Source organism: Thamnophis elegans, chromosome 15 (assembly GCF_009769535.1).
Source record: "Thamnophis elegans isolate rThaEle1 chromosome 15, rThaEle1.pri, whole genome shotgun sequence".
Taxonomy (NCBI): domain Eukaryota; kingdom Metazoa; phylum Chordata; class Lepidosauria; order Squamata; family Colubridae; genus Thamnophis; species Thamnophis elegans.
Window position 1 is genome coordinate 45,188,637 of NC_045555.1, and position 24,133 is coordinate 45,212,769.

Below are 24,133 nucleotides of genomic sequence, written 5' to 3' on the forward strand. Positions count from 1 at the left end.
AAAGTGACACTTTTTCAGCTAATCTTCTTTTATACTTCCACCATAGACGTGCAATTGATTGCCTAATAACATGAATCTTGAAGCCAGGGTTAACTTTTACTTTGACATACCACAGATAGGCATACCACCCAAATCTCAAATCAAAAACTTCAAGATCTAACAGCCTTGAATTTTTTTAAGTTATCCAATCTTTTAGCCATACCAGACAACAAGCATCATAATATAATCTAAGATCTGGCAAACCCAGACCTTCAATATCTTTAGAATCTTGTAGCAGCTTATATTTCATTCTTTTTTTTTTATTTTGCCAAATAAATTTAGATATATCTTTCTGCCACTGTTTGAAAGTAAATATTTTAATCAATATCAGTATCGTTTGAAATAGAAATAACATTCTAGCAAGTACATTCATTTTAATTACTGAAATATTTCTTATTAATGACAAATCTAATTTTTGCCATCTATTTAAATCCAATTTTATCTCCTTCCATATTTTACCATAATTATTTTTGAAAGCTTAGAATTTTCTTCCGTATGAGTCACCACCAAGTAAGGTACCATTTTCATGACTTTAAAACCAGTTTTAAATTCCAGTTTCTTCTAATCTTCCACCTTTATGTTCTTAGTCAGTATTGTCATCTTTGATTTATTTATTCTTAAACCTGCCATTTCTCCAAACATTTTAATCTTCTTCATAACATGTTCAATGTTCTCTAATGTGTCTTGTACAATCAATGTCAATTTTTTTGGCATGTGGGCTTAATTTGTAATTATGCACTCTATTTAATAATTCCAACACTAACATAAATAATAAAGAGGGTAAAGGACATCCTGCCTTGTTCCCTTCTAGATTTCAACTAGTTTTGAAAAGTCTGCATTCACCATGATTTAACCTCTAGGTAACTAATCACAGGAGGGGAAAAACTTTCTCTAGTCATTTGGTGATTTATAACTAATAAGCTTACACTGTACACTTATGTGTTGAATTCTATAAAGGAAGAAAGTTAGTATTCAAAAGTAATAAATATATGAAGAAAAATAACATTTCAGTTACATATAGTTATGTTTAAACTAGATTATAAAACTAAGTATCTAGATGTATTTTGTTTTTTAGCTGAAATTAAATATTTAGAAATCTCAATTAGGAGAGTACAGAGTTGCAATCTACAGGAGCATTAACAAAGCACCTTTCTTGGATCATTAAAGCAGCTATGTCTTTTGCCATCCTCACATAGCTAATTCCTAAGTTGCTTCCTCTGGTCTCTGAATATTATGAAGCATTTCTTTCAAATATTTGTATCAAATGCATTACTACAAAATTACAATTTCCAGCCCAGAATTGAAAAAGCTCAGAAGGTAATCCTCTAAAAGTCTGTTTTTTATAGTTACACAGCAGCTGCTTTTGCAAAACACTCTTAATAGTTGTTTTAATTTTTATTGCTTAAAAAATAACTTTAGACATAAAAACTAGGGAAATATAAGTAGTAAGCAATTTTGCTGAGTGACTGTACCTATGATTACTACCGAACAAAATGTTTTTCATATTACTGTTGTGGTAAAACCAGATGTTGTGATCAGAAGTATCACAATTTTATATTTGATTTTGGGAATGAATATACATTGAAATTTTCTTATTTTCCTTAAAATGAAAGGGAAAAAAAATCTCCCCTCTTAATTTCTTAATAGCAAATTATTGTAAACCTAAGGAAGAGCAGTGTTCTCAGACCAACCTACCGAACAAAGTTGTTGGGAGGAATAGGAGGAGGGAGTACTATGTGCATCACTTTGAGATACTGTCAAAAAGGGAAATTCTCTTTCAAATGAATAATTAATTCTGTATAATTTAGTCACCAGTTGATTTTCAGCAATTAAAAAAGGGTTTAACAGAAGTTTGATTGATATGCCATCAAGTCATTTTCAACCTCTTATCAACTGCATAGATAGATTTTCTCCATGATGATCTAATCAGTTCGTTCAAGTCTCCCAAGGACACCTGTGGTGAATCTATCCTCCTCCTCCTCCTCCTCCTCCTCCTCCTCCTCCTCCTCCTCCTCCTCCTCCTCCTCCTCTTCCCCTACTGAAACTGGTGATAACTGTCAGGTAGAAGCCCGGTCACATTCCTGGTTCAGTGTCTTGGACCATAAGTGACCCGTGGAAGATGTGAACTCCCCCATAGAGGCTACCTATGGATGGCTCAAGAAGGGAATGTACAATCTCCCCTTCCAGGATCTCTTGCAAACTTCTCTCTGTTTGCTGCTGTGGTTTTCAGCAGTCTGGGATAGGATAAAAGGAAAACTAGACTGCAATGTGGGCTTGCGTTTATATTCTTTTTTCCGTTTCTCCTCTACTTTTCACTACAAACTCTTGCAGGCAACATTCTTCTTGTTTTAATGAGCAGGAAAAGGTCGGGGAAGGGGTGGGGAAGCATAACCAATTCCTCCTTTGTATGTGTCTCTCATTTCCTGGAATTTATTTGTTTCCTTGGCTTGTTTGTTTCAGGGCTGAAAGATGTCTAACGCTAAAAGGAAAATGGAGTTCAGCATTGTCACCCCTTGAGAGTCCAGATCCTGCTCCAATGCTGGGAGATGCCCAGCTGCAGCCAGCAGCGCCTCAGCTCCTGTGATCCCGAATCTCTTGCCTTCCAAAATCCACATCTCAAGTCTGATCACTTTATTCTGCCTGCCAGTACCACAAATGGCTACCCAGAGAAAGCACTCTGTGAAAGATTTCAACCCATATATCACCTGCTGCATCTGTAAAGGGTATTTGATCAAGCCAACTACCGTCACTGAGTGCCTCCATACTTGTAAGTAGGGATTTCTGAGTCATCCTTTCCCCCCTATTTTAATTAATGCTCATTAATTAATTAATGCTTTTGCAGTTGTTAGATTAAGGCTCGTGGTTTAGAAGCCATTGATGTTTAATATTTACTAGAACATGGGTCTCCAACCTTGGCAAATTTAAGCCTGGCGGAACTCCCAGAATTCCCCAGCCAGCAGAGCAGAGCTGGCTAGGGAATTCTGGGAGTTGAAGTCCACCAGGCTTAAAGTTGCCAAGGTTGGGGACCCCTGTTCTAGAATGTATTTCGGTATACATTGCCTGTCACATAGAAGATATGCTTGAATTATTAATTAATAGAAAGGAGTTGGAAACTATGAAGGGAGTTTTAATATTAGGACCATAGTTTTATTTATCTATTTATTTTATCCTACATTTATTTATTTTGTTGTTTATTATAGTTTTATCCCATCTTTATTACTTTATAAGTAACTCAAAGCAGTGAACATATATAATGCTGCTTCCTCTTCTTATTTTCCCCACACAACAGTGCTGTGGGGTACATTGGGCTTGGACCGGTTTGGCTGAGTAGGTAATAACTCAGCTGGCCATGCGCAGAAGCATTTTTTTTACCTACTGTGTGAGCTCGAAGCACGTCCCTGCGTGAACCGGCAGTAGAAGTTGGAACCTATCCCTGATTGGGCCGAAAAGTTGGCCCAAAGTCACCACAGCTGGCTGTCACGGTTTTCATACCTGGTTTTTAGCCTGGTACTTTAACCAGTAGAACAAACAGATATGATAGCAAGAGACATAGAGGATCTGTGTGGATCCAGATGTTCTAGGAAACATCAGCAGAAAATGGAATGTGGGAGACATACGGTAAATGAAAAGGGTACATTTGTGAGTATTTTTAAAATATCTCTCCCTCACATGTTAACAACAGCCATTGTAAAACATACAGGTATTCAGGGTACTTCCTTCTCCTCCAAGGATATTATATGAAAGCATGAGATTCAATATTTAACGCTATAAAAATAGACATAATAATCACATAAACTGTCCAGTGCTAATTCAGGCATAATTCTTTCATAACTTGATTTGACAATCTTCAGTGCTTTAAAACTTCATTGCCAGGAAGGTCTTGAATCTCCAAGCTCAAGTATTTGGGTTATCAAATAACATGTGGAAAATCAAGATATATTTTCTAGTAGATCTTGGGATATTAGACTTCCTTAAAAAATCAGTAGTTTGCAATTATTATTTACATATTTTCCTAAAACACATCTTATCTGATTTTGCAGTCTGCAAGAGTTGTATTGTGCAACACTTTGAAGACAGCAATGATTGCCCCAGATGTGGCAATCAAGTACATGAGACCAATCCATTAGAAATGTTACGGTAAGGGGTTATTTAACAGATTTAATAAATTATTTCAAAGGAAAATAGTTCATCAACAGTGTTATGAAATGGTATAAGACAAAATATACCTGTATATCTAATGCTGAAATTCCAAATTACCAACATGTTAAATAATTGAGAATAATAGAATTGTTCTTGTCACTTTTAACAAAATGTTAGTCATTCAATCTTGTTAAATCGGTTATAATTAAAGTTTACAAGACATATTTTAAATTAATCTCAAATATTACAAAAGGCTCTGCCTTGTTTCAATCAACTCAGTTTCAGTTTCAGTTTTACAGGTCACAAATCATTAATTTCTCAGGTTTAAATATCGCCAACCAATTTTCAATTATACTGGAAAAATTCCTTTCTTTACACCATCTAAATATTTTGCTTTGCAACCATAGTAAGGTATGGTTCCATAATATGATACGTACCCAACTTTTTCACCTTCTCTTCTTGCTGAACTCTGAAGCTGCTTCTCACCTCTAGTTTTTTGATGGCTTATTTTCTTTATATGAGCTTAAACATTACTGGGTATCATCACATATAATGAAAGTTTTTCCCTTTCTTCTCATCCACCATGCTTCAGATGTCCAAATATCAGGAGCAGCAGGAAAGCAAATACCTTTCTAAACTCTCTAGCAGTCTACTGAATAACTGACTGACACACACTTATACTGCAGGGTTCCCCATAAATATGGTTCACTGACGGGACTATAGCACTCGCAACAAGAGATATAATTGTTTTTTAGGTAAACAAAACTTAGTGGTAGGAAGCATCATGGACAATAAATACAAATATTCTAAACAATATGCTCATTATCAAAAATAATGAAGTTTCTTGGAAGAGGGTAGATAGTGATGTGGAATGATGGGAAACTACAATAACATGGTAATGACTGCTACTCCGTGTTTTTCCTTGGTTGAAGGGGTTAAAGAAAAAAAGTGATGTGTGTTGTTTACAAAAACAATTTAATCTCACAAAAGAGCAAACACAATGCAAGGAAACACTAACTATAAAACCAATTGGCAACACATTAATGTGTTAAAGCTTTACTAGACAATTTGTGCCCCATTTCTGCTAGCTGAATGAGTGAAGGAGCCAGAAGGAGGCAGGAAAGGACGGGCACACAGCCCTCCCATCTTCCTTTGCACCACATAACCTAGGTTTCTGGAAAGTGTAGTCAGGAGTGGGGGAGCTGAAGCGGCCACAACTTTCCCCAATTTCATTCCCATAAGAGTCATGGGTCACAGCATTCTGTAAGTTAATCCATTTTAATTATCTTGATTCAATAATTGTTGTCCTGTACCTTCCAATTTTATCCAATTGAGTTCAAGAAAAAAAGAAGGAAGGAAGGAATTATTTCAGTATCAATAATTGTAGCTATTTTTAAATTAAACTAAGAATTTTATCTTTTGAGGTCTTATGAATTTCCAAAAATACAAATGAATGTTTTCCAGTGGAAGAGAGGGAGTGGTCACGTGTGGGTATTCTCAAAGCCTGATTGGTCCAAAGACTGAGAGCAAACTTCTTAAATACTCCTGCCTTCCATTCTTTGGTCTCTTCTTCCCTGGTGGTGTCCGGTGATGCAGCGGACAAATTGAAACCTGAGGATAAGCACACAGAGCTTACCTTGCAGAAGAATTTCAACGCCACGGCCTGGGCCATTAAGTCTGCGGCGGTGGCCTCATATTTTAATCGCACTACGGTCATGTGGCTCCACAGGCTCAGGATCGCATTCCGATCCAGGACAAGCGCCTCCACCAGGACCTGACCAAAATTATTGCGGCTTCCCAGTTCTCTGCTGATGTGACCTTGGACACGGTCAAGTTCACGTCCAGCGCCTTGGCCACCTCAGTTACTTCCCGCTGCCTGTTATGGCTTTGTAACTGGCAGATGGATAACAAGGGCACGGATGCCCTCCAGAGCTGGTGGCCTCATGGCCTTCTCTATGCCTTCCCCCCGATTCCCCTCATCCCAGGGACCCTCAGGAAGGTGGTAGTGGAGAGGGCGCTGGTCATCGTCGTGGCCCCTTATTGGCCCAGGAGGCCCTGGTTCACGGATCTAGTCCAGCTGTCAGTAGCTCCTCCGTGGAGGATTCTGATTCACCCGGAGCCCCAGTGGCTCCATCTGACTACCTGACTCTTGAATGGTGACTCCTGAGGAAGGCTAACCTGTCCTCCGGAGTTATCCGCACCATCGAGGCTTCTAGGCGCCCGTCGATGACCCAGATTTACAACTCCACCTGGGCTGCCTTTGTTAGTGGTGCTCCCCACTTAGCATTTCTCCTGCCAGGGCCACTATTCCCAATGTCTTGGACTTCCTGCAGAAAGGCCTGCACAATGGGCTGTCACACAACACCCTGCGTCGTCAGGTGGCGGCTCTGTCTTCGGTCTTGGGGGGGTGTAGGGTCCTCCTCCCTCTCTCATGTTCCCCTGATCAAGCGTTTTCTTAAGGGGGCGGCTAATATCAGGCCTCCCCCTATCCATAGGTTCCCTACATGGGATCTGCCCCTAGTTCTCAGGGCCTTGACGGTGGCCCTGTTCGAGCCTCTCCGGTCTGTTCATCTGAGATTCTTGTCCCTTAAGGTGGTCTTTCTGGTGGCGATTACCTCGGCCCGGCGTATTTCAGAGCTGGGCGCTCTTTCATCCAAGGATGACCTTTGCCATTTTCACCAGGATAGGGTGGTTTTTCGCCTTGACACTACCTTTCTCCCAAAGGTGAACACCCCCTTTCATAGGGCGCAGGAAATCATCCTGCCCGATTTTTGTCCAGGTCCGTCTAGTGATAGGGAGAGGCTCTGGCACCGTTTAGACGTTCATCGCGCTTTGTGCATTTATCTCCGATGGACTGCGGGGGTCCACAGGTCAGAGGCTTTATTTGTCTCCTTCTAACATAGGGGGCCAGGGTGTCTTTGGCTACCATTGGCCATTGGCTGTGACAGGCCATCGTGGAGGCCCATGGGGCAGCGGGGCGTCCCGTCGGGAATAACAGCCCATTCCACGAGGAGTGCCGTGACCACGGCGGCATGGGCCACTAGGCCTCCCTTTGAGGACATTTGTCAGGCCGCTACTTGAGTGTCCCCAACACCTTTCATCCGACATTATCATCTGGATGTGTTCACCTCGGCGGATGCTTCCTTTGGTAGGAGGGTCCTGCAGAGGGTGGCAGCTGATACTCCCCTTGGGACTAAGCTTGGGTATGTCCCACACATGACCACTCCCTCTCTTCCACTGGAAAAAGAACGTTGGTCTTACCTGAACGTGTCTTTTCAGGGGAAGAGAGGGCGTGGTCACGACCCGCCCTGTTTAGATTGTTGGGGCCAAGGGGAGGGCCAGGTGGTTCCCGGGGTTTTGTTGTTGGTTTTTTTGTTTCAGTTCTGTTGCTTGCCTTCGAGGAAACTGGGGAAGAATGGAAGGCATGAGTATTTAAGAAGTTTGCTCTCAGTCTTTGGACCAATCAGGCTTTGAGAATACCCACACGTGACCACTCCCTCTCTTCCCCTGAAAAGACACGTTCTGGTAAGACCAACGTTCTTTTTCTTGTTGAAGAACTATGCTAGTCTAAGATACAAGGAATTTTGTGTCTGTGTTGTGAATGTATGCATGCGTATAATTTTATTCCGACAATATAAGTATTAAAAATGGAAAAATTACATATAAAATTAAATTCTTGGCTTTGCAATTATATGCTGCATCAAAGCCTCACACCACCTGATCTTTTCCTTTATTTATGTTTTCATGTCCTACTATTACTATTTTCTCTCTGCTTGAGAAAAATTAATAATTTGTGTTATGCATGGGTATCAATGCGAAATAGCCATGGAGTCAGATATTTGAATATCTTCTCAAAATCTCTGTATCTCTTTATATTTTAAATCTCTTGGTATTTTATTATTTTTCTAGTTCAAAGTAGCACAAGGAAAGAAGTGTGAGAGTATAAACTGAAGGCTTGAATCAGGGATTTATTTATTAAGAACTTGTTTATAAATTCATTTATAAACTTGTTCTGTACACAGCTAGCATATACTCTGCATCCTTTTTTTTACATTTTGATCCCCATTTGTTCCTCAGTAATTTTAAGAATATAGATATTCTTGGCATTAATTTAAATACTTGTGGATTGAAAATTACAATATACACCCAGATGTGTGCTCATTGTACTTCTAAGCATATTTATAAATAGCTAATATCATTACTAAATTGTGAATACAATTTAGGGTCATTACAATAAATGACAATTCAATTTCATGGGCTTCAGATTCTGACAATATCATAAAGCAAGTCTATTGGTTCTAACCTAGTAAGATAACAAGACAGATATGTTTCTGGATGGGGTCTTTATGCGTGTGTGTGTGTGTGTATAGAGTTCTTTCTGATTCTATGTTTTAGCCAAAAGAGTGTCTCGCAGATCAAAAGAGCAAGGATGAACTTAGAATTAATTTAAGACTGTTGCCATTCAAAATTACAGAGCAAACAATAGAGACGCATTAGCTTTATGGAATCAAAAATCAAATTAAAAATATTGCTATCTTATGGAGTACGCCTCTTCCCTACAGAACAGTCATGGAGTTTGTAATCACTTTCAGAACATTTGCTCAAAAAGAAATTGAAAATAGATTTAGAATAGCTCTGTTATTTCCCATTGAAGTTCTATAATGTATGCCTGTAATGTATGTTAACATATGAATATATACATATTAAGTATTTTCAGTTGTTGATTTTTCTTTTCCAGGCTGGATAATACTTTAGAAGAAATTATATTTAAGCTGGTTCCAGGACTTCGAGAGAGTATGTTTTTGCTCCTCTTAACAAGATTATTTATTTTGGTAATCCCGTTGCATTATTAATTTTAATTACAAATTTGTTTTTTGTTACTGAAAACTAGAAGAATTGCACCGTGAAGCTGAATTCTGGAAGAAAAACAAACCTATAGAAAATGGAGGAGGTATTTACATTTATTTCACAATGTAACATTTTAACTTCCAACATTAAAATGTCAGCAACTGTAGTCTTATTTTTCACTTGAATTTGTTAATAAATGCAAATATGTACATCTTATTGAAGGAACAAGCCATCCATCATAAGTAGTGCCTCTATTTTATATAACTTAAACTTTAAATAATTAAATACTTCTTCAGAACATTTTCTGCCTCACCTAAGGTTGAAAAGCAAAAGTAGAATTTCTCTGCTTATTGATGACACCTTCTCCCACATTCCCACTCAGAGAAGTTTCTTGTAGAAGTTGAACAGCAAGATAAATAGAAAACAGCTGCGCCAAACAAAATGGAACTCTCTTGGCACTGCTTCAGTGAGATTCATGAAATTGGTTTCAAGAAAACTTGCCCTAGATTGCAATCTTAGTTTGTTACTTTCTGCATTGCTCTCTGTGCACTTTTTTTGTTTCAGAAGAAAATGCAAATTCTGAAAATGCTAAAGATGGTGAAAATGGAGATGAAAACCAAGAAGATAAAGATTATCACAGGAGTGACCCACAGATTGCTATTTGTCTGGATTGTTTACGTAACAATGGGCAGTCTGGTGATAATGTTGTAAAAGTGAGTTTTGAAATCTTTATACATGTCTATGGAGATTCTCAGTCCTCCAGGTCGTGGTTGTCCCAAAGGTGCTTTTTCAAGAGGCAACTGGACTTTCTGCTTTTTCTTTGAAGACTTTTTGCTTCTCAACTGAAGAAGTTTCTTGGATGAGAAGTGATACATCTTCAAAGAAAAACCAAAAGGTCTTGCCTCTTGAAAAAACAACTTTGGGACAACTCTTTATACATTATTAATTAATAGAATGATGCAGGTATATAATAGGTATGATATAAACAAGTACAATTTGATACTTGAAAGGTGATTTTCTATAATTCAAGGAAACCCAAACTAATTTCAAATTTTTTCCTGCAGTTCTCCTACCTGAGTCTTCATTTCGCTGTTAAGTGAGCTAATTTTAAAGTTCTAAATATAATTAAAAATTAAGAAACTCTGATTCTCTGTCACTGTAGCTGTAATAATATTTGCAGAACCTCAAATTCTGTACCTCTGGATTAAAAGAAAAATATCTTTGGTAAACAGAGGTATAATCTTGCTCCCAATTGGTTTTTCTCTTAAGAGATTAATGGGATGTACATTTTGTCATATAACACATATTAAATATTTTTCATTAGACATAAATAATGTACCAAATAAGTCATTACATTCAGTAAATTTAATCTGTATAAAACCATTCTTGCATATCAGCAGAAGATATTATATATTGTAGCATTGGCTAGAATTCAAGCCGGTTTAGTCTAATGGTTAAGGCACCAGGCTAGAAACTGGAAGACCATGAGTTCTAGTCTCGCTTTAGCCATGAAAATTGGCTGGTGGTGGGCCAGTCATCCTCTTTCAGCCCAACATACCTCACTCACAGCTTTGTTGTGGGGAAAATAAGTGGAGGGAGGTGTGGATACGTCACAGTCTTGAGATGTTTGTAAAAAATCATAAAAACAAGGTACCTATAAATAAATAAATACAATTGGTAGGTTATCAGATTAGGTAAGTAGCATTTGGAGTGCAAGCAATTCAGATTTTAATATCTAAGTTTACAGTTTTTGTCTCTTATTCTTTAGGGGTTGATGAAGAAATTCATCCGGTGTTCTACACGTGTAACTGTAGGAACCATCAAGAAATTTCTAAGTGTAAAATTAAAACTTCCAAGTTCTTATGAGGTATGATGTTCTATCACCCAAAGCAGTAGACCCTGTCCTTTGACTAAGTGAATTTAAGCGATCACAACTTTAGCTACCTAAACCATTTTTCCTTGCATTGCAAATATGGAATGTCATATAGCACATTAATAATCTTTTTTTTCCCTTAGTGAAGTCTTAATGATACCTATTCCAATATAAATTGGCATTCAATTGCACTTTTAAATGTCATAATCCAATTTATTTTATTGAAGGTGGTCAATCACTAAGAAAGAAAAAGAGCAGACTATTAGGAGAACATTTTATAAATGAATGCCATCTGAAAAGTTTTCATCTGAAAAATTGTGTAGTATATTACAATCCAAACGGAATACAAAATCATACTACAAGGCATGCAGCTCTGAAATTAGATGGAGATTTATTTTAAAACAATTAAATGCGTAAAGCAATTTTCTTATGTTGTATATATTTACGACTGTATTATTTGGATCACAATTTACTTTAGCATATATGCTTTGTATGCTAATGGCCTTAGATTCTGTCCTTGAAAAAATGATTTAAAAATAATTTTGCTGCTTATGTTAAAGACCATGCTTGAACCCCTGCAAAATTATTGCTTCAGTGCTGAAGTGGATGTCTAAAATACTGTAACATCATTTTTTAAAATTTTCTTACACCAAATAAGACTTTAGTTTTTCTCCTTCCCTCATGCAGAAGTTATACTGCATATAAAACAGCATAAGATAATTTCCTAATTTGCACATTCATCTTGCCATAAAAAAATACAAGTATATAACTCTTCTATCCATTGAAAAACATCTAATGATTTAATATAAAGACCAAATGAATCCCAAAATAAATATGGGGGGCGGGGAGGGACCATGCAAATGTATTTAACAGCTGTAATGGATGTTCTATGTTTTAAACACTTTATTTTAAGCAGCTTGTTTAGTTGGAAAATACAGTTTGTATTTGGGAATAATAATTAAAATCTACTAAGTAGCTAAAAGTCATTTTGTTTGCATTCTTCTTGTTCACTAGAAAGCTATTTTGCATAAGAGTAATCAAGCTGTGGTAGGCTTCTCATCTCTTTTTCTTCTTATATATGAATGATTCTCTTTTAGGAAAGATGAACATAGCTCTAAGAATACTTCTTCAAATAACTGGTTTTTTTTTGTTTTAAAGCTGGATGTACTATGCAATGGGGAAATCATGGGGAAGGATCATACTATGGAATTCATCTACATGACAAGATGGAGACTACGAGGCGAAAATGTAAATGAAATAAGTTTTTATTGCTTTTAGTTTATATATAAATATTTATATTAATTATAGGGCCTTTAGCTATACATTATATTAATTATATTCCTTTTAAATAGCAATAGACTTATATACACCGCTTCATAGTGCTTTACAGCCCTCTCTAAGCAGTTTGCAGCGTCATCATATTGTCCCCAACAATCTGGGTCCTCATTTTACTGACCTTGGAAGGATAGAAGGCTGAGTCAATCTTGAGCCGGTAAGACTTGAACTCCTGGAGAGAGCAGTGAGTTAGCCCTGCAGTACATTCTAACCACTGTGGCATCATGGCTCTTCAAAAGTGTGTGTGTGTGTGTGTGTGTGTGTGTGTGTGTGTGTGTGTACGAGAGAGAGAGAGACAGAGAGACAGAGAGAGACAGAGAGAGAGAGACAGAGACAGACAGACAGACAGACAGACAGAGACTGTCTTCCTCAATCTTGGGTCGTTTCTAGCACCACAGTCTTCTGGACACAGAGCTCCGATGGTGCTAAGTTCTGCTGGAGCCACTCTCCCAGCTTAGAGATCACAGCTCTGAATGCTGCTTCCACCACTGGGACCACATTGGCCTTTACTTGTCCATATCCTCTCCATTTCCTCCTTTAGGCCCTTGGAACTTCTCCAGTTTCTCATACACCATCTTCCCGATGTTGCTGTAACGTGGCACTGCTACACCTAGAAACAGGGCTTCCTGCTGTTTTACAAGTATATCTTGTAACAAATGATGAGCTCCTTCTTCTGTTTGAGAGCCGAGGTGGCGCAGTGGTTAGGGTGCAGTACTGCAGGCCACTTCAGCTGACTGTTATCTGCAGTTCAGTGGTTCTAATCTCACCGGCTCAAGGTTGACTCAGCCTTCCATCCTTCCGAGGTGGGTGAAATGAGGACCCAGACTGTGGGGGCGATATGCCGACTCTGTAAACCGCTTAGAGAGGGCTGAAAGCCCTATGAAGCGGTATATAAGTCTAACTGCTATTGCTATTGCTACTTTACTCAAAAAGGGAACTCTACTCACGTGTAGGAAGCCTAAAATGCCATTAACTTGGTTTAAACAAAGGTTCAAATTGCCTCCATTAAAAAAAAACAAATTGCCCCCCTGTGGGGCATAAGCTCCATGTTGGGAACCACTGATCTAGATTGATTCAGAGAATTATCTTAAGAAAATTATTAAGGAAAAAAGGAATATTTAACAGGAATATCAGCAATAACCAGAAACAGACTACCAAAGTGCTTTTATCAAGACTTTGATAACCAAAAAAAAAACCCCTGTCCAAACACTTTGTGGTTCTTGGTGGTCTGTTTCTGGTTACTGCTGATATTCCTGTTAGATTTCCCTAGATTTTCTGTTATCACCAGGCAACAGTTCAGATAGATAGAAGAAATAGAGTCAGTAATTGCCAGAATTTTCCTAGGGTGGTGAGAATTACAAAGAAAGAGGCCATCGTCTTGTCAAACAACTCAGTCTATTTTCATAAAGGGACGTTGGCTTATACACAACTAAAATTCCACCAAATTCAGAGATCTCTAGGCTAGACAAGGCTAGGATTTGTCATGCCTCTGTTATCCGAAGTCAGGAAAACCTTGACTTTTAACAGGTGGGTAAAGCGTATAATATTCTTAGCAAGTTTAATATAAATATAAAAGGATTTAGAGGAAGGTTGCTGACCTTAGTGACATCTTCAATTAAAGGTCATAGAGCAAGCAGTGGACCAACTCTGAGATGCTAGAAGAGGCAATGCTAGTCTAGCTGACCAATAGTTTAATTTGGTTAGTTTTTAGTTTAACCGTTTGATAGTTCAAGACCAGTGGAAAACGTTAAATATTTTGATATGCACTGCTGATTTCCAATAGCTAAACTGCATGACTTCTAACCTGCTATGCCATCATGGTATGGTATAGCAGCATGGTATATAATATGTGAAAGTTAATTGAAACCATCATGCCTGACGCAGCATGATTAAAAAAGCCATTCATGTCCTATTGTAATTGTTATTTCTTGCTGAAAAAAGAAGGCAGAAATGAAATCCTGTTGAGGAGTTTTGTTTGTCAAGACTTCGATGGGCAAACTTTTCTGCCTGATATCCGTTCAGATAGATAGAAGAAGTGGAGTCAGTAACTGCCAGAATTTTCCTAAGGCAGTGAGAATTACAAAGGAATCCTCAACTTTGAAGCCTAGGAATGATGTGTTTTTGAATAGCAAGAAGGCAATAAAAAAAAAGTTTGATGCTAAGCTTTTACAGAATCAAAAACGGGGGAAAAATTGAAGGGGGAGATCTGCTAAAAGAGAGAAGGAACTATTTCAAATTCCATGTGGCTGTTCAACCACATTGTCTTTCCGCACTGGAAGTATTCTTAAAAACCTCAATTTTTGAGAGGAAAACTGCCATTTCAAGCTTGAAATGAGGTCATCTCAAGATAAGAACAGAGAAGGGCAGAAGACTTATAGGAAAACTCATGGTGAGGTTGTAATGGCTTGTTTCCAGCTCAAAACAATCTGAATTTGAAATGTGGGGCATATCTGTACTAAGCAACATTTCTTTTTCCAAAAACCTAGTTATTTAGATTGCATTCAAGTGCCTGAAATTCACAAATCTACCGCTTCAATAATACGAATTGTAGATAGCACATTGGTATGTACTATGAAGAAACTTCACATGTTATTTTGGTAAATGACCCAGATAAATTGGAAAAAAAAATATATAGCAAGAATCCAATTAACTTTGGGGGTATAAAAAGCAACTTTTTAGATTTCTGAAAAATGTCATTTTAAAACAGTATTATAACTATAGATATATAGTCAAAACAATTGTGATTAGGAAGATAAAAAAACTCAGGTACAAAAAAAATATTATTGTCTGGTCTAGTTTTTCATGATAGCAGTTCTGTAGTATGGATATATATAGGTCAGTTACATATTTCTATATCTGCTAACTTATTTTCTCTTTTAATTAAACCTATAGTTTAACTCTCTTCAATGCATTTTGTATGCTTAATAATTATTTACATTTTATCAATGCTTTTGAATATTTAAATGAATCTAAGAAAGTTGGACAGTCTGCAGAATAATAATTCCCATTACCTAACATGGGATGGGAGTCGTCTTTGGAACTCCAAATGTTGTTAGTACTGAGAACCATTTTAAAAATACATCTCTTAAAAGTTACATAATTCTGCATTTTAACAAGAGTTATAAATAAGCTGGAAATAGACGATTACCAATTTATGAAAACTATTATTTTACTGAATTCACAATTGGTGTAATTAATGGTAATGCTAATTAAATTTGTTTGCATAGTTTTTGCCTGCAAAATCTCTGGCAATAGAGATTCCAATTTTTATTTTTTTATTTTTTGCAAATCTTGTTGCTAACCTCTTAATGTCTCCCTTTGCCTCACTGCTGTTCTTATTTTCATTGTGTTGTGTTTTTTTAATGACACCTCGCTGCCTTAACAGCATTCATATAAGTCATGGATACTTTAATCCAAATGAGATTTCCAATATCTGCCCTGCCATCCGCCTCCGATTATATGTTGAAGATTATTGTTTTTTAGAGTGTCCATGAGTTTTGTTTTGTTTTTTGTAGCCAGAATTGGGAGAACAAGAAAGCTGCACATTGGGGAGGTTTGTGTGTGTATATGTGTGTGTGTGTCTGTGTGTTTACATGAAAAGAAACTCGGTGACTTGAGTTTCCTCAAAGCTACATTTTGCTAGAGATGTCATTGGCACATCTGGGAAAACCCGAATCTGAGAGTTTCCAGGTTTTCCCCACCCAGTTGAAAGTTCAAGACCCATACCCACATGTCCATAGCTCAGTCCAATTAGACATCATCCCAATAGGAGACATCTTCCAATCACTCCCACCCAGGTGCAGAGGCAAGTTGTCCTTGACTCTTTGAGAAAGGAATGTTGTTATGGCTATACACCCACTAAGCTCCATGCAATCCCCCCTCCCAGTTTCCCACAGTTTCAATTATGGCAAGTCTGAAGGTCCAATTCAAAATGATGACTTCCAGGCCTGACACACACACACACACACACACACACACACACACACTGTTATAGATTCTTAAACATGATAACTAATGTTATATGTATAATTAACATTATAGATTCTTAAAAAAAAATTCTGGCAGCCATATAGCTCATCTCTTACGGTTGAATATGCAACTATTTTTAAATGATTGATGATCAATGTTCAGTTGTGGATGCCTCTTATCTGATCAGAAAATCATCTCCTTCGCAGTTTCGGTGTCAGAACTGCTCCTCGTCACAAGTCTGCTCACAGGATGGCTCTTTTTATCAGGTAAGAGGCACTCCCTGACTGTACACATTGTAGTCATTAAGACATTATCCTTTGAAATTCAGTTTAGGTGGGAGCTGAATATGTCTTTCATTTTCTTTTGGACTGCGTTCTTTAAACTAAATTTAATTATAAAGATTGGAGCCTTGGGTTTTTGTCTGAATGTTTACCTAGATTTTTTTTAAATGCATGGGGCAAGCTATATTCATTAAATGTATATCTTGTGTAGCATGCTATAGGCTCTTCATGGGCTCCCAAATTATAAAACCAATTTCGTAAATCAGTTTGAAATAAAGGTAAGTATGTTGTAATATTACAATAATTTAGTTCAGATTTTCTATGCTGTTAATTGTAGCCTTACAGTTAGGTATGATAGGATACCATGTGCATGAATATTAACCCAGGTAAAAATATGGTTAATTGCAAGTTGACAGTCTTATTTTTTGTAAACTAATCAGGCTTAATGCTATCAAGTATTGCCTTCTTTGAAGCTTTGCTAACTTTAGCAATATTCTATGTAACTCCATTTATATTATCATGGCATCATAATGCAGCAATAGGATAATCTCTAAAATTATTTTGTGACTACTATCATGGGACATTAGGATTCATGAATAGTGCTATAGATATTTTGGGAAGTGAATATGATAAAAATAATGTATTATTTTCATGCATTATGGCTACACTATTTTAGTTGAATGATTGGGTGTTATGAATGGTTCCACCACAAAACCGCGTTCGACTAAAGCGCGCTCGAAGAAACCGCGTAGCTGACGTCATCACAGCACGACAACAGCGCGGAGAAAAAAGCACGCTGTAAACGTTAAAGCTAAAATTAACACCTAAACCTAAACCTAACCCTAACCCTAAACCTAACCCTAAACCTAACCCTAACCCTAAACCTAACCCTTAACCTAACCCTAAACCTAACGCTAAACCTAATCCTAACCCTTAACCTAACCCTAACCCTAACCCTTAACCTAACCCTAAACCTAACCCTTACCTTAACTTGAATCGGCTTGCTTTCAAAGCGCTATTTAAAGCGCCCTTTTTTCTCCACGGTCGCTGTTGTCGCCCTGCTGATGACGTCAGCGACGCGGTTTAATTGGGCGCGCTTTAGTGGAGCGCGGTTTTGTCATGCCATGGTTATGAATATTTGGTTTCATAGTTTGGAGCTTCAGGGGATAAGAAGTTTAGGATTTTTAAAGTTATTTTTATAAAGTATTAGAATTATCCTGCAAAAATATTGTGTTTTATATAGCAACCGTACTTTTAAAGAAGGAGATTTAGTCCACAATGCCATGGGGTATTAACCTTTGTCATAATGGGTTTCCAATCTTAAGCATTCATAGTATGCTTCAATTTTATGCTGCCCTTCTTTTACAGAGCTCCAATTTACTTTGCTCCCCTATTTTATATAACCAGGTATATATATATACATATAGTAAGTCACTCTTCCGTGGGAGAAATTGAAAAAGCATTATGATCTCTTTATGGCGAGAATGTAAAATGTAGTGTTATATCCAGCATTAGAATAAATTTGTTTGAGCAAGATCTGTTACACATTGCCACTGAGTTAGTCATATAAGTATTTTCTAATAGAGAAAATAATAAGAGTCCTCTGCAGTTAGGTGAGGGAAGTACAGCCATAATTCATGTAAATGGACAGTTGCATTGGGGGAAATGCATATCACTGCATTGACACGTCCTTGTATTTTCAGATTATATCCCTAAAGAATGGGAGATTGTTGTAAGGGAGGTATGACTATGCAAATGTTGCTACAGAACATTTCTCATCATCCCTCAACATTGTCAACATTGACTGGAGATGATGAGAACTGGACTTTAGCAACAGGTTGCATATACCTGATATGAGGATGAAAAAGATCAGGCCCCGGTACATGGTTAACAAACACTGTTCAGGAATTAATTTTCTTCGGCAGTGTTTTTCAACCTTGGCCGCTTGAAGATGCGTGGATTTCAACTCCCAGAATTCCACAGCCAGCAAGAGTTGAAGTCCACACATCTTCAAGCGGACAAGGTTGAAAAACACTGTAATCTAAGGTATTTTTTAAAAAAAATCCTTGGTTTTCTGGGATGTGGCCTATTTGCAGCTGTTTCACAGGCATCTCCAAGGGAAGGTAAATCAAAGAAATGTCACACAGCCACATGCTTTACATGCTTGTGTCTGATGCTGAGAGGCAAATACGGACGGCTGGGGTTTTTATCATGATAGCTCCTGACATTATCTTTGCATCATCACAGTGTATAACAGGTGAATTATGGTCTGCTTGGGAATTTTAAAGAGAGCACCCTTAAATGAAGATTAGGGCCAGTCAGAATATATATTTTTAATGCAATCAAGGACAATAGCAATAGCAATAGCAGTGGACTTATATACCGCTTCATAGGCCTTTCAGGCCTCTCTAAGCGGTTTACAGAGAGTCAGCATATTGCCCCCAACAATCTGGGTCCTCATTTTACCCACCTCGGAAGGATGGAAGGCTGAGTCAACCCTGAGCCGGTGAGATTTGAACCGCTGAACTGCTGATCTAGCAGTAGCCTGCAGTGCTGCATTTAACCACTGCGCCACCTTGGCTCAAGTTAGCTCAACACTAACCTCAGTCCATACTGTTACTGCAAGGACGATTATTAGCATCAGTAGGTTGTTACAGTCCTGGATACCACTTCTTAGCTACCTTATATCAGGGGTGGGTTCCTGCCAGTTCCACAAATCTACAGTGCCGTTTAGAACCCGTCCCAGCTCCCTCCCCCCGCCCATCCGCACATCATCAAGATGAAGAGTGAGAGGAGGAATTCTGGGAGTTGAAGTCCACGAGTCATAAAGCTGTCAAGTTTGAACATCCCTGGGGTTTTTTTTTTCTAAAGGGTTAGGGGTGCAAGGGTCTTGTAACTTGACAGCTTTAAGACTTGCGTGCTTCAAATGCCAGAGTTCCTGAGCCAACATTTTGCTTGCTAAGCAAGAGTTTTGTTAAGTGAGTTTCACCACATTTTACAACTTGGCCATGCCCACCCAGTCACATGACTGCTAAGCCACTCCCACTCAGTCATGTGGCTAGCAAGCCACTCCCACCCAGTCACATGGCCGGCAAGCCACTCCCACACCTACAGAAGAGGTTCTAAAAAATGTTGAAACCCACCACTGCCTTGTATATATTCTATTGTTTAATTTTTTTTTAATTGGTAGTCTCTTCCTATTTAATGATGGTACTCTATGTATCCATAGAGAGAGTTAAAATGACTTCAATACTGAAAATAACTGTTTCGGGGACAACTTCCCTGCCATCCTTATAGAGGGCGATTGCTTTCTTTAGCCTGTCCAGCAATCCTTCCATAGATAATGAGGAATTGCTTAGGGAAGGAAAGTGCTAGTCAATTCGGATTGTTGAGAACATGGCCAATTTGTTTTTCATTTTGAGAATATTGATTGGTTTATTGATGAGCCAGGCTGAGCAACATGAGAGTTTAACTTACACGAGTCTTATTTACCCTTGTGTTATTTTGTTCCTCTTAACATTGATGAGGAAGGACTTACTAACTAAATTCTGTTGAATCGTTAAGTCATTACACTGCTTGTTTGTTTATGTTCTACCTGCTATTACTCTTTCTGTTCTGTTTTCATTGTGGTTTTAGTCTTATCCCATGGTACTCCAGTATCGACCCAGAATTGACTTCAGTTAAACCAAAGGGCCAGATTCTACTGAGATTAAACCTGCACTATGTTGTTTACTCATCGACAGATTGCACAATGAATGGATGTGCCTGGATTTGGGGGGGGAGGAGAGGAGGTGGGGGGGAAAACCACTCGAATTTCAACCTGCGAATATGGACTTCTCTTCAGCTGATCAATTACTTTGTCCCTGCTGTTAAGAGTAAACCAAGTGCCATTCTGCAACTGAAACATTCATGATATATTTGTGGCATCAAAGACTGTAAATTATAGCCAAATCATTAAATGTATAGTCAAGAATCGGATTCTCTTGAATACTTGCTTTGCCTGATCGAAAACTTAAATGGTTCCATAACACCGATTACATTAGAAAAAATAGCTGTCTTCTATTTCTCTTGTGGTATTGTTTTTTTCCCCCCACCACATGTACTGTTTTACTGAAGAAAAAGTTGTTTAAAAGTACTGTATAAAAAGGTTAAAAACTATACCTTTAAATATTTTGTATATAATACATGTTTCGGAAAAGTGGTTATTTTACCACTACTTTGACTTGTTCAGCTTCTCATAGAATCTGATGTAGTTCACTCATTAATATGCAGTGATCATTTAACAGTATCTGAATAGTTAGATTTTGTATCAAAGAAGTTTAAAACATCCAGACTGAATTGAACTTGGCTGGTACAATATCAAATGATCTCCTTTCAAGAGTACACAAAACTTATTTAAAGTTTTGATTTGGAAGTAATAGCACATTGGTACATGTGCAGCAGGGTAAAATAAGAGTTTTTAAAAGAAGAGATATTTTAAATGTTATTGTAATTTAACTAAAAAGAAAAATTATTGCGAAAACTTTATTCTCAGAGTGTTGGTTATATTTTTAATTGTTGCTTTCCCTTTGAAATTTGGTAATCATACTAGAAAGTTGTGGGTTGAAATTGGTGGTCTTAAATATGTTGGATTACAGCCACTGGAATGGCATCTGCTTCTGTATTCTTTAAACATATTCAGTAATGTACATCAATACATTATAAAATGAGCCAGCAGGCACAGTCTAGGTTTACCAGGAATCTTGTTATGAAATGGGTTGTCAAGTGTGAAACTCAAGTAAATTTGAATGGTTACAAAGCTATCTGACCAAAACTACTGGCTGTTCAGGGTGTTTGGTTTTTTTTTTCATAACAGTAGTGTTTTAAAATATTAATGGTTGCCTTAGGTATTATATGTGAATTCTTTCTTGTTCAATAATGTTGTGCTATGGATATTACTTCAGAAATCACAATGTATTGTATACTGTTTTTTCTCGTCTTCCATTACTTTTTTGCAGTTAAAAAACGAAGGTAACAGTCAAATTTAACAATTTGTACAATTTTTAATAAACATAATTCTTTATATAGTAAATTACATACCATAAGACAAGTAATTCACTCTAGAAAACTACTAAGTTTCGGAAACTAAGCTCAAATACTGTATGCCTTCCTTGTAATACAGGGGTCTTGTAAGTAAGAACATGTAAAGTAGATCATTATTTCTAGAGGGAAAATGTGCAATTTGCACCAGGTCAAATCCCACGCTAATAGGCTTGGTACTAAGGTTCTAGTCCACAGTAATCAGCTGTAGATTACAATACTGTGCAATGCTTGTTATGCTTGGGGCCAGCGCTTTCTGACGAATATAGAGAATTCTCAGTTAAATGTTAAATCATCTGTTAACTGTTCTCAGCTCATTGAAAAAGTATCATTTGTACATGCTTCTTTTGTTAAATGCAGTAGGTTGGATCCAAATGCCATTTTCAGCTCTTGCCTAGGGGATTTTTCTTTTCTTTTTTGTCTAGTTAAATGTGCCCCTTGTCATATCAAAAAAATATAAATGCCGTTCCCTTCCATTTTCAAAGCAGCTGATAACATGGCTTTTGAAGCGACTTTTACATATACGAAACTTTGGGCCCCTGAAACTCATTCTGTGAAGTCAGAATTTTGTCTATTCTGATTGGATTTACCCATTCTGCTTTGCCATCACCAGGTTTGTTTGGTTTTGGCTTAGCTTATGCTGTGAACCCATGTGGGTTGTAAACTATGACTGATGGCTTTGAAGACATATTAACCCAGCCAGTTTGGATTTATCCAATAAATCAATCATGTCATAACACCGAAGAAGTCGGGTCTAGTTGGGGACCTGATTACATAAAGTTGTACATAAAGCTCTTTCAGTCTTCAGTTTAACATGTATATAATGACAACAGATTTCTTAATGCATTCGGTGTCTTAAGAGTGGCTTTGAATATTCCCTTCCAGCAAAGGGGTAAATGATGTATATGTGAGTTGTGGGTTTTGTTCCATAATTCTGGATAACACCCAAAGCTGCAATTCCCATATTCCTGGAATAAATGACTATGAACCTAAAAATATGTATGTCTCCCCATGGAGAAGATACATAGGGCATTACTTTCTACTTTATCCCACACCCTAGGAAATAGATGCATAGTTCAAATTTTCAGGGCTTTTGGGCGAATCTAAATTTACCTACTCCTAAGACATCGTTTTCAGTACAGATCAGTCCTACAGAATGCCTTTATCACTTTTTTTTTCTGTTTTGCAATTAATTGAAAGATCTTCCATTACTGCTGATCAAACATGGTTAATTCATCAGCAGTGACACTTATCTGTCCCAATACTAACAGGAAGCATCTAGTCTTTTTCTCATGTCAGCACTCTTGTCAGGCTGAGCATTGTTAAAAATTAAACATCCATGCAACTGTGAAATCATTCTTGATTTTGCAATTACGTATGTGCACAATTTCTGTTTCAGGTTTCCTCTGAGTAATTATTGCTTTATCTTGTCTCATTAGAAGAAACATTTTATTCCATAGGTTGATTCCAACTGATCCGTATTACATTTCCAACCTCCTATTTCTTCTTATATTGTAGTGGAATGAAGCATTTTGTCCAAATCCACCAAAATATTTTCTGCTGTACCTAGCAAGGATTTTCCCTTTTGCTGTACAATGCTGACCATATGAAAACAAATATTTTGGGCTCTGAGTAAAAAAACAAAAAACTTTCAACAATAATTCAATGAATTTCTAGATTTCAGAACCAGCTTATTTCATTTTTGTAATATGGTTTAACCGTGATTAATAAGAGATTTTCCAATTGAGTTGGGGGGGAGCATAAAAGTCCAAGATATGACTTCTCAGCTGTGAAAGTAAAAGCCTTAAAATATTTCTTGCACATCTAACCTCCTTGTGGCCTACAAATTTGCATTTCTGATACAGGTGCATTGTACATCTGTACACTGTAGATGCTTATTGTCAAAATTCACAACTTGTTAATATCGTGTTAGAGAATCTGAGCATTTCCTTGTAAAACATGAAGAGAGGCTTTTATTTAGCCACTTAACCAAAAATCCTTTTACTCTAACAATAATTTTCCACAGAGCGACACAAAGGAAATGGAATTATCAATTAAAAGCAATAAAAAAATTAGTTGGGGAGTAGGTTCCCTTTTCAGCGATATTCTATTCACTTTAGATGCTTGTGAATGTAGCACTTGTGCTCAGGCTTATTTCAAAATATGTCCTTTCCTCTGAACAAGAGGAAACCGCAGGAGAGTCTTCAGCAGGGGTGTCAAACGCGCAGCCCGCGGGCCGAATGCACCACTGGGCGCTGACCATGCCTACTCCTGGTTTAGCAAAGGGGGGGAAAGTCATATCATGTGACTCGTGATGACGCAAGTTTGACACCCCTGGTCTACAGGGCGCGCCATGTGACCTGATTGTAAGGTGACTTTACCTGTTTGCTTCATATGCTATGAGGCCATTGATACAAGTTGTATGACCACATCATTTGTCCAGTGATGTTTAGGTGTTGCTGTGACCTGTAATGTAAATTGCTGCTAGGGAGTACCATAGTTCAGGGGAGAGGCTAAATCTTTTTTTGGTAAAAAAGTCTCAAAATAATTTTACATCTTCAGTTTAAAA

General features: G+C 37.6%; 1 protein-coding gene across 3 annotated transcripts in view; it reads left to right on the plus strand.

Moving 5' to 3' along the window:
• Positions 1-24,090, plus strand: part of PCGF5 (polycomb group ring finger 5) — a 45,592-nt gene extending 21,502 nt beyond the window's left edge. For 2 of the 3 annotated variants that reach the window (XM_032231608.1, XM_032231607.1), the window contains exons 2-10: positions 2,500-2,806; positions 4,080-4,176; positions 8,918-8,973; positions 9,071-9,130; positions 9,592-9,740; positions 10,796-10,894; positions 12,059-12,148; positions 16,411-16,470; positions 20,122-24,090. In XM_032231608.1, the coding sequence (XP_032087499.1) occupies positions 2,695-2,806; positions 4,080-4,176; positions 8,918-8,973; positions 9,071-9,130; positions 9,592-9,740; positions 10,796-10,894; positions 12,059-12,148; positions 16,411-16,470; positions 20,122-20,169 (771 nt within the window). In that variant the 5' untranslated portion in view covers positions 2,500-2,694 and the 3' untranslated portion in view covers positions 20,170-24,090. The remainder of the gene's footprint in view (positions 1-2,499; positions 2,807-4,079; positions 4,177-8,917; positions 8,974-9,070; positions 9,131-9,591; positions 9,741-10,795; positions 10,895-12,058; positions 12,149-16,410; positions 16,471-20,121) is intronic. The other variant, XM_032231609.1, reaches the window with a different exon arrangement.
• The last annotated feature ends 43 nt before the right edge of the window (positions 24,091-24,133 follow it).